Here is a 14,251-nt window from a genome sequence, read left to right as displayed (position 1 = left end):
CAGCCCTGCTACCTGTAGCAGTACGTCTGCTATAGGGTGAAGGGGAAGCAGTTAACATTTAACTATAGGCAATACTTTTTTCATTTTAGATAGATTAAGGGAGGGTTATAACCCCTGTTTTTTTGCCATCTTTGTCCCATTGGGGAGACTTCCTGTTTTTGCCATCTTTGCCTGATTGCAGAGATTTCCTTTCACTTCCTACTCCATAGCCAAAACAGGAGGTGAAAGGAAATCCCTCCAAAGGGAGGGAATCCTGGGGTGTCACCAGGGTCATCAAAATTAGTATCCCCAATGGAAGATTTCCCCTTTATTAATGTTACGGGGATAACTAAAAATTTCAGATTTTTTTGTGTTCACTTTTAATGATAACAGTAAACAGGACAAAAAAAAGGATGGTGACTTTCCCTAACAAGGGCAGAGGTAGCAATAAAAATCTGACAGGTGTTCTAATCAATCTCTTCTCTGCCTTTAGTTATACTTTAACCAGTGGGATGTCTTCATCAGTTTGGTACTGCTCTTTCCCTGTCCTTGGAATGTGGAGGCGGACAGCGGACACCACTCTATTCTTAAAGCTGGACCTTGAGTATATAACTCTCCCCCTCTTGGGTTCATGTGACACACCAGGTCCCAAATCTCCAGTCCTCTGTTGTAGAGGTGTAGATGTTCAGGTTGCTGCTTGGGTAACATAGACACTTCCTATTGGCTGTCCAGCAGCGGGGATCTCTCAGGCAACAGGATTAATTTTGTAGAGGCAACTGATCAGCATAGGCACAGACTGCAGAACTGGATTTCTAGTCATCGAACCTGAATTTGGCACCATTGTCAATGACTGTAGTAGCCCATCAGTGAGCAGATAGGTGCAGTCAACAGCAGGACAATGGGGACATGGCTTTAGTTAGCTGAATGCTGGAGCTTGTAGTGAAAGGCAAACTACTTCATTTGCACTTGTTCTTCTGAAGGAGCCTGGATGGCCACTTTGTGATTGTGTACTGTATGTGGCTGCTATTTTGGAGGAAAGGTAGTAAGTGTAACCGGGTACACACAGAGATGGACTCGGTTCAACCATTTTTTGGCTTCATCCTCCATCTTGGCAAAGGGGTTAACCATCCTGACAAACATATTTTCCCCTCATTCTCCCCCTCCCTTTCTGAGAGTCACAGCGACATTTGGCCAGTGTGTATGTGTATGTGTGTTAGGAGTGTCACAGGAGGCCAGGGCCCAGCAAGGGGCTAGGAGCTATAAAGTCCCCAAGGGAGCTGGGGCCTAGCTGTCCGAAGAACCTGTAAAATGTAACACCTCGTATAAGATAAGGCAAGCTATCCCTGGAGCTCAAGACAGTCCAAGGAAGGCGGGACCAGCTAACACTATGTCTCATATCTTGGAATATGAGAGACTTACATAAAAACCGGACATATCGTCAGATTGGCTAAGAGAAGACGAACAATATGATAGGTCACTCGCCTTGTCTCGTATACATAGGAAAGCCGAAAAATAGATGTCGTGAACCGTTCAGTGTATAATTTCATAATTCATGTCTAATGAATCCTCAGACGTGTCTGCATAATAATCTACCTGCGGATGGAATGTCACTTATGCATAGGAAAAGTTATGAGCCAAAATATGAGAGATTTTGGCTCTAGTTTAGGTCCACACACAGACCTCCACGCCCTAAACGGGGTATTGGCCCTTGACTTCAGAGACACCCCCTGCTGGGGAACTACAAATTGGGCTGTCAGGCCTAAGAGAAAAAGTTGAAGACGTCTCCCATTTTTAACATCAGTAACACCTGGGGAGACCCGTGCCCTTTCGCTCTGAAACTTGGATCTGCTAACCCAGGACTTTGGCAAGTACCTTAACCCTTTCACCTCTCTCTGATATCTCTTTGCTGTGCTATTGTGTATGTTTTTTTTTTTTTTTTTTATATATATATATATATATCTTTATATCTTAGTTACATATTTTACTGTAAATATTTTTATTGCACCCGTTTGACCTTTTAGTAATAAATCTTTCCTTCTGAAAGTGTTGAACTGTTTCTATAGCTCTGTATTGCAATTTATGAATTCCTGCCTCTGTGTTTGTTTAACCCTCTGTATAACCGTGTTATACAGACGATTACCTCAACCATTATAGTGTTACTGCAGATATTGCCGAGTTTCCTCTTTCTCTGTACAAAAAGGAGGTGGTGGCAGTGTGAAGGGTTAATTGCATAATTAACCTGACCCAGTAACAATCGCTCAGGCTGCCGGTACATCGATTTTGGTCCAATTAGCTGGAAAATCGTTGTGCAGGGTGCAGCTGGGTGTGGCATTGTTACGCACGTGACATCGCGGTTTTAGACTGGCTAGTCCTTTGGTCACGAATTTAGTGAGAAGGGCTGGGGTCTGGCGCCGCGATCTTGACAGTAAGAACATTGCAAATTTAAAGTTTAAAACAAAGGTGCAGTTCTTTAAGGTAGAACTATGAAAAAAAGGTTACAGCAATAGATTGTAAGAACATCAGTACTAGTTTTACCTTAGCTCTATGCAAACTCTCACAAATACCTGTTGATCCTACCAGTTAAATGCATCTCATCATGCTTCCTGTGATGATGTGACAAGTCTGCTGCACTGCTCCTGAATTCAAAGCAGCATTGTCACCCTCATGTAGGCTGTACCTGCTTGCACTGCACTGGAGATGAGAAGAAGCTGATGTCAAACAAATGCTTGCCACACCTAGTCCTCCCTACTATGTTGTGAATTGACAGCACTGCCTCTGCTGATGAAACCCTCCCACTGTGAGCCGCAGTGTCTGTAAGGGCGAGAATGAGAGGCATAAACTAAGGAGGGATTGGCTCATTCAGAGAGGGGAAATGATTTTCTTTACTTTTAAGGTTTGTACATTACATAGTAATTATAGTATCACAGAGTCTGTGACCTCTTTATATTATTGCATAAGAACCTTTAGAGTTACAATTACTGTGTATTGTTTTCTGCAGTTTACAGAGCCTTTCTGCTTCCTAAATAGCTTGTCTCTAGTGGGGGGAACTGTGTATTGACGCCATTTGGGTTATTTACTAAAACTGGAGAGTGCAAAATCTGGTGCAGCTCTGAATAGAAACCAATCAGTTTCCAGGTTTTATTGCCACAGCTTAACTGAACAAGCTGAAGTTAGAAGCTGATTGGCTACCATTCACAGCTGCACTAGATTCTGAGTGCACCAGTTTTAGTAAATCTCCCTCAGATGTATTATTAAAGAAGGACATACTAGGTGGAATGGGATGAGTGCTGGCATCATGTGTTCTAAATGAATTACAGCCAGTGCCACAAACCTCCCCATCATGGCTCTGCACCAACCCTACCCCCCCCCCCCAAATCTTGCATCCATACCCTCGTGTAGTGTGGTCTCGCAAATATAAGGTCCCACTCCTCTGGATACTTCTTCCTCTAAGTTTTCCTGCTTCTTATGCCGGCCATAGACTGTTTCGAAAATCGTCCGATTTTTCATCCGAAAGAATAATCGGCTGATTTTCGCACTGTTAGTGGGTTAATTGGTCGGCCAGTTTTTTTTTGCACTTTTGGATTATCGGTCATGTTGGAAAATTCGTGGAAAATGACCGATTTTCGCGTCAATGATGGCCAAATCGTACGATCGTTTTTACAGGAAAAAAATATGTGCATGAGCCGTGACCTGGAAGGAACAGAAGTTTTGGCTGTTATATTAAGTGAACTTTATGACTTGGTCGGCCGATTTTTGTAATCGTTGGTGGTTACGTCGGTTTAACGAACGACTGATTTTTCGTTTATCATTTGAAAAAATGCACGGTTTTCGAGCCGTCTATGGCCTGCATTATTGTCTGAACTCTGGGCTGTGGTATAAAGTTCCCTGCAGACTTTTACAAAGAAATCCTCTGTCTGACATAGAACAAAGGCATGTAATGTGCCTTTTGTAGACCTCTTATTCAAAGAACCAAGACCAGAGAGGGAGCCAGACTTGTTTTCTGCTTACTTTGCTATTATACCAGATGCTATGATCCACATAAAATATACCCAGTGTTGCTTCTCTGTGGGGTACCAGCCAGATTGAGGCTTTTCACCGATACAATGCAGTTTCCTTTATTAAGGCTTTTGAGTATTTCAGCAACTATGAATTTTGGATTGATTTAGTTTAGTTGTTTTCATTACCTTGAATGCATTTACAAATTTGAGTCTTTTTGTCAATAGGCAATAGAAGTAAAATGTAAGCAAAGTGCTGCAATAGATTGCCAATGAACTCGTTAATTAAAGACACTCAATTTGTATTTGTTGACTTTGGAGTTTTGCTGTTTTTCTCTTATACAACACAATTTTACAAAAAAAACAAACTGGTGGAATGGATGAGAGAATGTCTGTGAAAAACACAGTGTAATGAAAACAAAGGCATTGCTGATCCTTATTAGAACCATATAGGTAACAACTCAATGGAAGATTTTATTCTGTTGCCTTTTATGTTTGCTTGAAGAGTGCGTGCAGCCATCATGACTCCTTTGACTGCTTGCCTTGTAGTTCAGGTGATCTCTCCACCTAGGATTAACCATGATAGTATGTACTATGTATTGAAAATTTTGATTTTGAACTAGTAGTTTAGATAACTTGTTTTCGAACACCTATGGTACATTAAATGGTTTTTTTTTTTTTCTTCTGCTCTGTAGGTATTATATCTACTTACAGACTTGAAAGCACAGCAAAGAGAGGCAAGAAAAAATAAGAACAGTGTTGGACAGCAGAATCTTAATACCATCATGTATGAGGTAAGCTGGAGGTCCTGTTGTAGGGGTACATATTCTGTAAATACAATACCTTTTGTTAGTTATTGATGCAGTGGTCTAGCCCACCCCCTCAGACTAGTAACTCTGCAATCACCAAATCTTATGGTTGCCCTTATTAACCACTTGGGCCCCAGGCCAATTCTGACATTCCTCTGCTGCATCTATAAATCAGCATTTTTTTTTTTTTTGCTAGAAAATTAGAACCTCAAACATATTTTTAAGCATAGGCCCTAGAGAATAAAATGGTGGCTACTGCATTTTTTTATGTCATATGGGTAATTGCACAGTAGTTTTTTAAATGCTATCTTTTTTGGAAAAAATACACTTTAATGAATGTTAGTGCAAACAAACACAATATAATACCCAAAATATATATAAACTAACTAATATATTTAACTATCTAATACAGCGGTTCTCAACCTGGGGGTCGCGACCCCTTTGGGGGTCGAACGACCATTTCCCAGGGGTCGCCTAAGACCATCGGAAAACACATATTTCCGATGGTCTTAGGAACCGAGACACCGCTGCAGTCTCCGGCGATGTGTGGGCGGGATGATACGCTGCTGTCACCTGGCCACACCTCCGGGATCGCTCAGCAGCTCCGCCTCCTCGCCGCTGATTGCCCACCGGAACTGTAGCTCAGGAGAGGCACACAGGCGGCCAATCACTGGCGAGGAGGTGGAGCTTGGAGAGGAGGAGCCGAGCGGCAGCGCGCGTACATCAAAGAAGACCGAGGGAGCTGCCGGAGCAAGTGAAGAGGAGAGCGGCCAGAGAAGGAAGACAGCTGACAGGTAAGTGAGAGAGCGAGCCCAGGCTGGAGCAGGGGTCAGCAAAGTAAGTTTCATTGGTGTCAGTGGGAGGAATAGTGCCCCATCATTTGTGTCACTAATACCAACGATGGGGCACTATTCTTCCCCCCACTGACACCAACGATGGGGCACTATTCCTCCCCCCACTGACACCAACGATGGGGCACTATTCCTCCCCCCACTGACACCAACGATGGGGCACTATTCCTCCCCCCACTGACACCAACGATGGGGCACTATTCCTCCCCCCACTGACACCAACGATGGGGCACTATTCCTCCCCCCACTGACACCAACGATGGGGCACTATTCCTCCCCCCACTGACACCAACGATGGGGCACTATTCCTCCCCCCACTGACACCAACGATGGGGCACTATTCCTCCCCCCACTGACACCAACGATGGGGCACTATTCCTCCCCCCACTGACACCAACGATGGGGCACTATTCCTCCCCCCACTGACACCAACGATGGGGCACTATTCCTCCCCCCACTGACACCAACGATGGGGCACTATTCCTCCCCCCACTGACACCAACGATGGGGCACTATTCCTCCCCCCACTGACACCAAAGATGGGGCACTATTCCTCCCCCCACTGACACCAACGATGGGGCACTATTCCTCCCCCCACTGACACCAACGATGGGGCACTATTCCTCCCCCCACTGACACCAACGATGGGGCACTATTCCTCCCCCCACTGACACCAACGATGGGGCACTATTCCTCCCCCCACTGACACCAACGATGGGGCACTATTCCTCCCCCCACTGACACCAACGATGGGGCACTATTCCTCCCCCCACTGACACCAACGATGGGGCACTGTTCCTCCCCCCACTGACACCAACGATGGGGCACTGTTCCTCCCCCCACTGACACCAACGATGGGGCACTGTTCCTCCCCCCACTGACACCAACGATGGGGCACTGTTCCTCCCCCCACTGACACCAACGATGGGGCACTGTTCCTCCCCCCACTGACACCAACGATGGGGCACTGTTCCTCCCCCCACTGACACCAACGATGGGGCACTGTTCCTCCCCCCACTGACACCAACGATGGGGCACTGTTCCTCCCCCCACTGACACCAACGATGGGGCACTGTTCCTCCCCCCACTGACACCAACGATGGGGCACTGTTCCTCCCCCCACTGACACCAACGATGGGGCACTGTTCCTCCCCCCACTGACACCAACGATGGGGCACTGTTCCTCCCCCCACTGACACCAACGATGGGGCACTGTTCCTCCCCCCACTGACACCAACGATGGGGCACTGTTCCTCCCCCCACTGACACCAACGATGGGGCACTGTTCCTCCCCCCACTGACACCAACGATGGGGCACTGTTCCTCCCCCCACTGACACCAACGATGGGGCACTGTTCCTCCCCCCACTGACACCAACGATGGGGCACTGTTCCTCCCCCCACTGACACCAACGATGGGGCACTGTTCCTCCCCCCACTGACACCAACGATGGGGCACTGTTCCTCCCCCCACTGACACCAACGATGGGGCACTGTTCCTCCCCCCACTGACACCAACGATGGGGCACTGTTCCTCCCCCCACTGACACCAACGATGGGGCACTGTTCCTCCCCCCACTGACACCAACGATGGGGCACTGTTCCTCCCCCCACTGACACCAACGATGGGGCACTGTTCCTCCCCCCACTGACACCAACGATGGGGCACTGTTCCTCCCCCCACTGACACCAACGATGGGGCACTGTTCCTCCCCCCACTGACACCAACGATGGGGCACTGTTCCTCCCCCCACTGACACCAACGATGGGGCACTGTTCCTCCCCCCACTGACACCAACGATGGGGCACTGTTCCTCCCCCCACTGACACCAACGATGGGGCACTGTTCCTCCCCCCACTGACACCAACGATGGGGCACTGTTCCTCCCCCCACTGACACCAACGATGGGGCACTGTTCCTCCCCCCACTGACACCAACGATGGGGCACTGTTCCTCCCCCCACTGACACCAACGATGGGGCACTGTTCCTCCCCCCACTGACACCAACGATGGGGCACTGTTCCTCCCCCCACTGACACCAACGATGGGGCACTGTTCCTCCCCCCACTGACACCAACGATGGGGCACTGTTCCTCCCCCCACTGACACCAACGATGGGGCACTGTTCCTCCCCCCACTGACACCAACGATGGGGCACTGTTCCTCCCCCCACTGACACCAACGATGGGGCACTGTTCCTCCCCCCACTGACACCAACGATGGGGCACTGTTCCTCCCCCCACTGACACCAACGATGGGGCACTGTTCCTCCCCCCACTGACACCAACGATGGGGCACTGTTCCTCCCCCCACTGACACCAACGATGGGGCACTGTTCCTCCCCCCACTGACACCAACGATGGGGCACTGTTCCTCCCCCCACTGACACCAACGATGGGGCACTGTTCCTCCCCCCACTGACACCAACGATGGGGCACTGTTCCTCCCCCCACTGACACCAACGATGGGGCACTGTTCCTCCCCCCACTGACACCAACGATGGGGCACTGTTCCTCCCCCCACTGACACCAACGATGGGGCACTGTTCCTCCCCCCACTGACACCAACGATGGGGCACTGTTCCTCCCCCCACTGACACCAACGATGGGGCACTGTTCCTCCCCCCACTGACACCAACGATGGGGCACTGTTCCTCCCCCCACTGACACCAACGATGGGGCACTGTTCCTCCCCCCACTGACACCAACGATGGGGCACTGTTCCTCCCCCCACTGACACCAACGATGGGGCACTGTTCCTCCCCCCACTGACACCAACGATGGGGCACTGTTCCTCCCCCCACTGACACCAACGATGGGGCACTGTTCCTCCCCCCACTGACACCAACGATGGGGCACTGTTCCTCCCCCCACTGACACCAACGATGGGGCACTGTTCCTCCCCCCACTGACACCAACGATGGGGCACTGTTCCTCCCCCCACTGACACCAACGATGGGGCACTGTTCCTCCCCCCACTGACACCAACGATGGGGCACTGTTCCTCCCCCCACTGACACCAACGATGGGGCACTGTTCCTCCCCCCACTGACACCAACGATGGGGCACTGTTCCTCCCCCCACTGACACCAACGATGGGGCACTGTTCCTCCCCCCACTGACACCAACGATGGGGCACTGTTCCTCCCCCCACTGACACCAACGATGGGGCACTGTTCCTCCCCCCACTGACACCAACGATGGGGCACTGTTCCTCCCCCCACTGACACCAACGATGGGGCACTGTTCCTCCCCCCACTGACACCAACGATGGGGCACTGTTCCTCCCCCCACTGACACCAACGATGGGGCACTGTTCCTCCCCCCACTGACACCAACGATGGGGCACTGTTCCTCCCCCCACTGACACCAACGATGGGGCACTGTTCCTCCCCCCACTGACACCAACGATGGGGCACTGTTCCTCCCCCCACTGACACCAACGATGGGGCACTGTTCCTCCCCCCACTGACACCAACGATGGGGCACTGTTCCTCCCCCCACTGACACCAACGATGGGGCACTGTTCCTCCCCCCACTGACACCAACGATGGGGCACTGTTCCTCCCCCCACTGACACCAACGATGGGGCACTGTTCCTCCCCCCACTGACACCAACGATGGGGCACTGTTCCTCCCCCCACTGACACCAACGATGGGGCACTGTTCCTCCCCCCACTGACACCAACGATGGGGCACTGTTCCTCCCCCCACTGACACCAACGATGGGGCACTGTTCCTCCCCCCACTGACACCAACGATGGGGCACTGTTCCTCCCCCCACTGACACCAACGATGGGGCACTGTTCCTCCCCCCACTGACACCAACGATGGGGCACTGTTCCTCCCCCCACTGACACCAACGATGGGGCACTGTTCCTCCCCCCACTGACACCAACGATGGGGCACTGTTCCTCCCCCCACTGACACCAACGATGGGGCACTGTTCCTCCCCCCACTGACACCAACGATGGGGCACTGTTCCTCCCCCCACTGACACCAACGATGGGGCACTGTTCCTCCCCCCACTGACACCAACGATGGGGCACTGTTCCTCCCCCCACTGACACCAACGATGGGGCACTGTTCCTCCCCCCACTGACACCAACGATGGGGCACTGTTCCTCCCCCCACTGACACCAACGATGGGGCACTGTTCCTCCCCCCACTGACACCAACGATGGGGCACTGTTCCTCCCCCCACTGACACCAACGATGGGGCACTGTTCCTCCCCCCACTGACACCAACGATGGGGCACTGTTCCTCCCCCCACTGACACCAACGATGGGGCACTGTTCCTCCCCCCACTGACACCAACGATGGGGCACTGTTCCTCCCCCCACTGACACCAACGATGGGGCACTGTTCCTCCCCCCACTGACACCAACGATGGGGCACTGTTCCTCCCCCCACTGACACCAACGATGGGGCACTGTTCCTCCCCCCACTGACACCAACGATGGGGCACTGTTCCTCCCCCCACTGACACCAACGATGGGGCACTGTTCCTCCCCCCACTGACACCAACGATGGGGCACTGTTCCTCCCCCCACTGACACCAACGATGGGGCACTGTTCCTCCCCCCACTGACACCAACGATGGGGCACTGTTCCTCCCCCCACTGACACCAACGATGGGGCACTGTTCCTCCCCCCACTGACACCAACGATGGGGCACTGTTCCTCCCCCCACTGACACCAACGATGGGGCACTGTTCCTCCCCCCACTGACACCAACGATGGGGCACTGTTCCTCCCCCCACTGACACCAACGATGGGGCACTGTTCCTCCCCCCACTGACACCAACGATGGGGCACTGTTCCTCCCCCCACTGACACCAACGATGGGGCACTGTTCCTCCCCCCACTGACACCAACGATGGGGCACTGTTCCTCCCCCCACTGACACCAACGATGGGGCACTGTTCCTCCCCCCACTGACACCAACGATGGGGCACTGTTCCTCCCCCCACTGACACCAACGATGGGGCACTGTTCCTCCCCCCACTGACACCAACGATGGGGCACTGTTCCTCCCCCCACTGACACCAACGATGGGGCACTGTTCCTCCCCCCACTGACACCAACGATGGGGCACTGTTCCTCCCCCCACTGACACCAACGATGGGGCACTGTTCCTCCCCCCACTGACACCAACGATGGGGCACTGTTCCTCCCCCCACTGACACCAACGATGGGGCACTGTTCCTCCCCCCACTGACACCAACGATGGGGCACTGTTCCTCCCCCCACTGACACCAACGATGGGGCACTGTTCCTCCCCCCACTGACACCAACGATGGGGCACTGTTCCTCCCCCCACTGACACCAACGATGGGGCACTGTTCCTCCCCCCACTGACACCAACGATGGGGCACTGTTCCTCCCCCCACTGACACCAACGATGGGGCACTGTTCCTCCCCCCACTGACACCAACGATGGGGCACTGTTCCTCCCCCCACTGACACCAACGATGGGGCACTGTTCCTCCCCCCACTGACACCAACGATGGGGCACTGTTCCTCCCCCCACTGACACCAACGATGGGGCACTGTTCCTCCCCCCACTGACACCAACGATGGGGCACTGTTCCTCCCCCCACTGACACCAACGATGGGGCACTGTTCCTCCCCCCACTGACACCAACGATGGGGCACTGTTCCTCCCCCCACTGACACCAACGATGGGGCACTGTTCCTCCCCCCACTGACACCAACGATGGGGCACTGTTCCTCCCCCCACTGACACCAACGATGGGGCACTGTTCCTCCCCCCACTGACACCAACGATGGGGCACTGTTCCTCCCCCCACTGACACCAACGATGGGGCACTGTTCCTCCCCCCACTGACACCAACGATGGGGCACTGTTCCTCCCCCCACTGACACCAACGATGGGGCACTGTTCCTCCCCCCACTGACACCAACGATGGGGCACTGTTCCTCCCCCCACTGACACCAACGATGGGGCACTGTTCCTCCCCCCACTGACACCAACGACGGGGCACTATTCCTCCCACTGACACCAGTGACGGGGCACTATTCCTCCCACTGATACCAACGATGGGGCACTATTCCTCCCACTGACATCAGTGATGGGGCACTATTCCTCCCACTGACACCATGATGGGGCACTATTCCTCCCACTGATACCAACGATGGGGCACTATTTATCCCACTGACATCAGTGATGGGGCACTACTCCTTCCACTGACACCAATGACATGGCACTACTCCTCCCACTGCAAAATTACAGTTATGAAGTAGCAATGAAAATAATTTTATGGTTGGGGGTCACCACAACATGAGGAACTGTATTAAGGGGTCGCGGCATTAGAAAGGTTGAGAACCACTGATCTAATATATATATTAGTGAATGAAGGTGAGAACCTCCCTTGTGTAAATATAAAGTCGATACAAAAAATGCCTCTCCAATTCTAAAAAAATGATGAAATAAACTCTGTGTCATGAAAACCAGTTCATTAACAAATGCACATATGAGACCGTATCTAATAACACTGCACCATGTGATATCCACCACCAGTGATCCTGTGTGCTCCCTTTCATGTTAGACCTCAGAGTGTCATTGCATGCCTTCCACTGGTATAGGATATTGTTTGCTTCACCAGCTGCTTCTGTTTCAATAAGATGGATTCTCCAGCAAACAAGGCTCAAATTGAATAAAATAAAAAAGGCCATCATCGTGTTTTAATTTATTAAAAGATTCAAATTATATTAAAGCCTCCAAATTGCACTCACATGGAACAGTGCACTTTAAACCATGCACATGGATATATGACTTGTAAGTATACAATATGCTGTGCCCTTAAGAAAAATCTGGAAATTGGAATCACGTTTTCGAATCACGTCTTCCAACCACACTTCCTGTTGTGATTGACTCTGCCTCTGACTAGTTTTGTCACTGGTCATGTGACTTCCTCAAGGAGGTCAAGATGATCTCCTCAAGATGTGAGTTTTTGTAAAGGGGCAGCGCTACACTTTTTGGTTATTCAGTTTTATTAGGTTTGAGAACACATTTCAGTGATTAGAAACAAATCCATTATATATTTTGGGAATATTTTTTTTATATACAGTATCTCACCCCTTACATTTATGTAATTATTTTATTATATTTTTTCATGTGACAACACTGAAGAAATGACACTTTGCTACAATGTAAAGTAGTGAGTGTACAGCTTGTAAAACATGTAAATTTGCTGTCCCCTCAAAATAACTCAACACACAGTCATTAATGGTTAAACCGCTGGCAACAAAAGTGAGTACACCCCTAAGTGACAATGTCCAAATTTGGCCCAAAGTGTCCATATTTTGTGTGGCCACCATTATTTTCCAGCACTGCCTTAACCCTCTTGGGCATGGAATTCACCAGAGCTTCACAGGTTGCCATTGGAGTCCTCTTCCACTCCTCCATGACGACATCATAGAGCTGGTGGATGTTAGAGACCTTGCCGCTCCTCCACCTTCTGTTTCAGGATGCCCCACAGATGCTCAATAAGGTTTAGGTCTGGAGACATGCTTGGCCAGTCCATCACCTTTACCCTCAGCTTCTTTAGCAAGGCTGTGGTCATCTTGGAGGTGTATTTGGGGTTGTTATCATACTGCCCTGAGGCCCAGTCTCAGGAAGGGAGGGGATCATGCTCTACTTCAGTATGTCATAGTACATGTTGGCATTCATGGTTCTCTCATACATTTATAGCTCCCCAGTGCCGGCAGCACTCATGCAGCCCCAGACCATGACACTCCCACCACCATGCTTGACTGTAGGCAAGACACACTTGTCTTTGTACTCCTCACCTGGTCGCTGCCACACACTTGACACCATCTGAACCAAATAAGTTTATCTTGGTCTCATCAGACCACAGGACATGGTTCCAATAATCCATATCCTTAGTCTGCTTGTCTTCAGCAAACTGTTTGCAGGCTTTCTTGTGAATCATCTTTAGGAGAGGCTTCCTTCTGGGACGACAGCCATGCAGACCAATTTGATGCAGTGTGCGGAGTATGGTCTGATCACTGACAGACTGACCCCCCACCCCTTCAACCTCTGCAGCAATGCTGGCAGCATGAATACGTCTATTTTCCAAAGACAACCTCTGGATATGACGCTGAGCACGTGAACTCAACTTCATTGGTTGACCATGGGGAGGCCTGTTTTGAGTGGAACCTGTCCTGTTAAACCGCTGTATGCTCTTGGCCACCATGCTGCAGCTCAGTTTCAAGGTCTTGGCAATCGTTTTATAGACTAGGCCATCTTTATGTAGAGCAACAATTCTTTTTTTCAGATCCTCAGAGTTCTTTGCCATGAGGTGCCATGTTGAACGTCCAATGACCAGTATGAGAGAGTGAGAGCGATAACACCAAATTTAACACACCTGCTCCCCATTCACACCTGAGAGCTTGTAACACGAACGAGTCACATGACACCGGGGAGGGAATATGGCTAATTGGGCCCAATTTGGACATTTTCACTTAGGGATGTACTCACTTTTGTTGCCAGTGGTTTAGACATTAATGGCTGTGTGTTGAGTTATTTTGAGGGGACAGCAAATTTACACTGTTATACAAGCTGTACACTCACTACTTTACATTGTAGCAA

The 14,251-nt window shown here is 51.0% G+C and overlaps 1 protein-coding gene across 1 annotated transcript in view; it reads left to right on the top strand.

The window, feature by feature from the left end:
• CRCP (CGRP receptor component) overlaps nucleotides 1–14,251 on the top strand; it is a 38,089-nt gene that overhangs the window by 5,860 nt on the left and 17,978 nt on the right. The window contains exon 3 of the mRNA XM_089668458.1: nucleotides 4,670–4,768. Within this exon, the coding sequence (XP_089524584.1) occupies nucleotides 4,670–4,768 (99 nt within the window). The remainder of the gene's footprint in view (nucleotides 1–4,669; nucleotides 4,769–14,251) is intronic.

The sequence above is a fragment of the Staurois parvus genome, unplaced genomic scaffold, assembly GCF_062004578.1.
Source record: "Staurois parvus isolate SC_StPar_1 unplaced genomic scaffold, SC_StPar_1.0 ptg000058l, whole genome shotgun sequence".
Lineage (NCBI taxonomy): Eukaryota > Metazoa > Chordata > Amphibia > Anura > Ranidae > Staurois > Staurois parvus.
The sequence above is the reverse complement of the archived record's forward strand: the minus strand, read 5'-3'. Positions and strand labels throughout refer to the sequence as shown.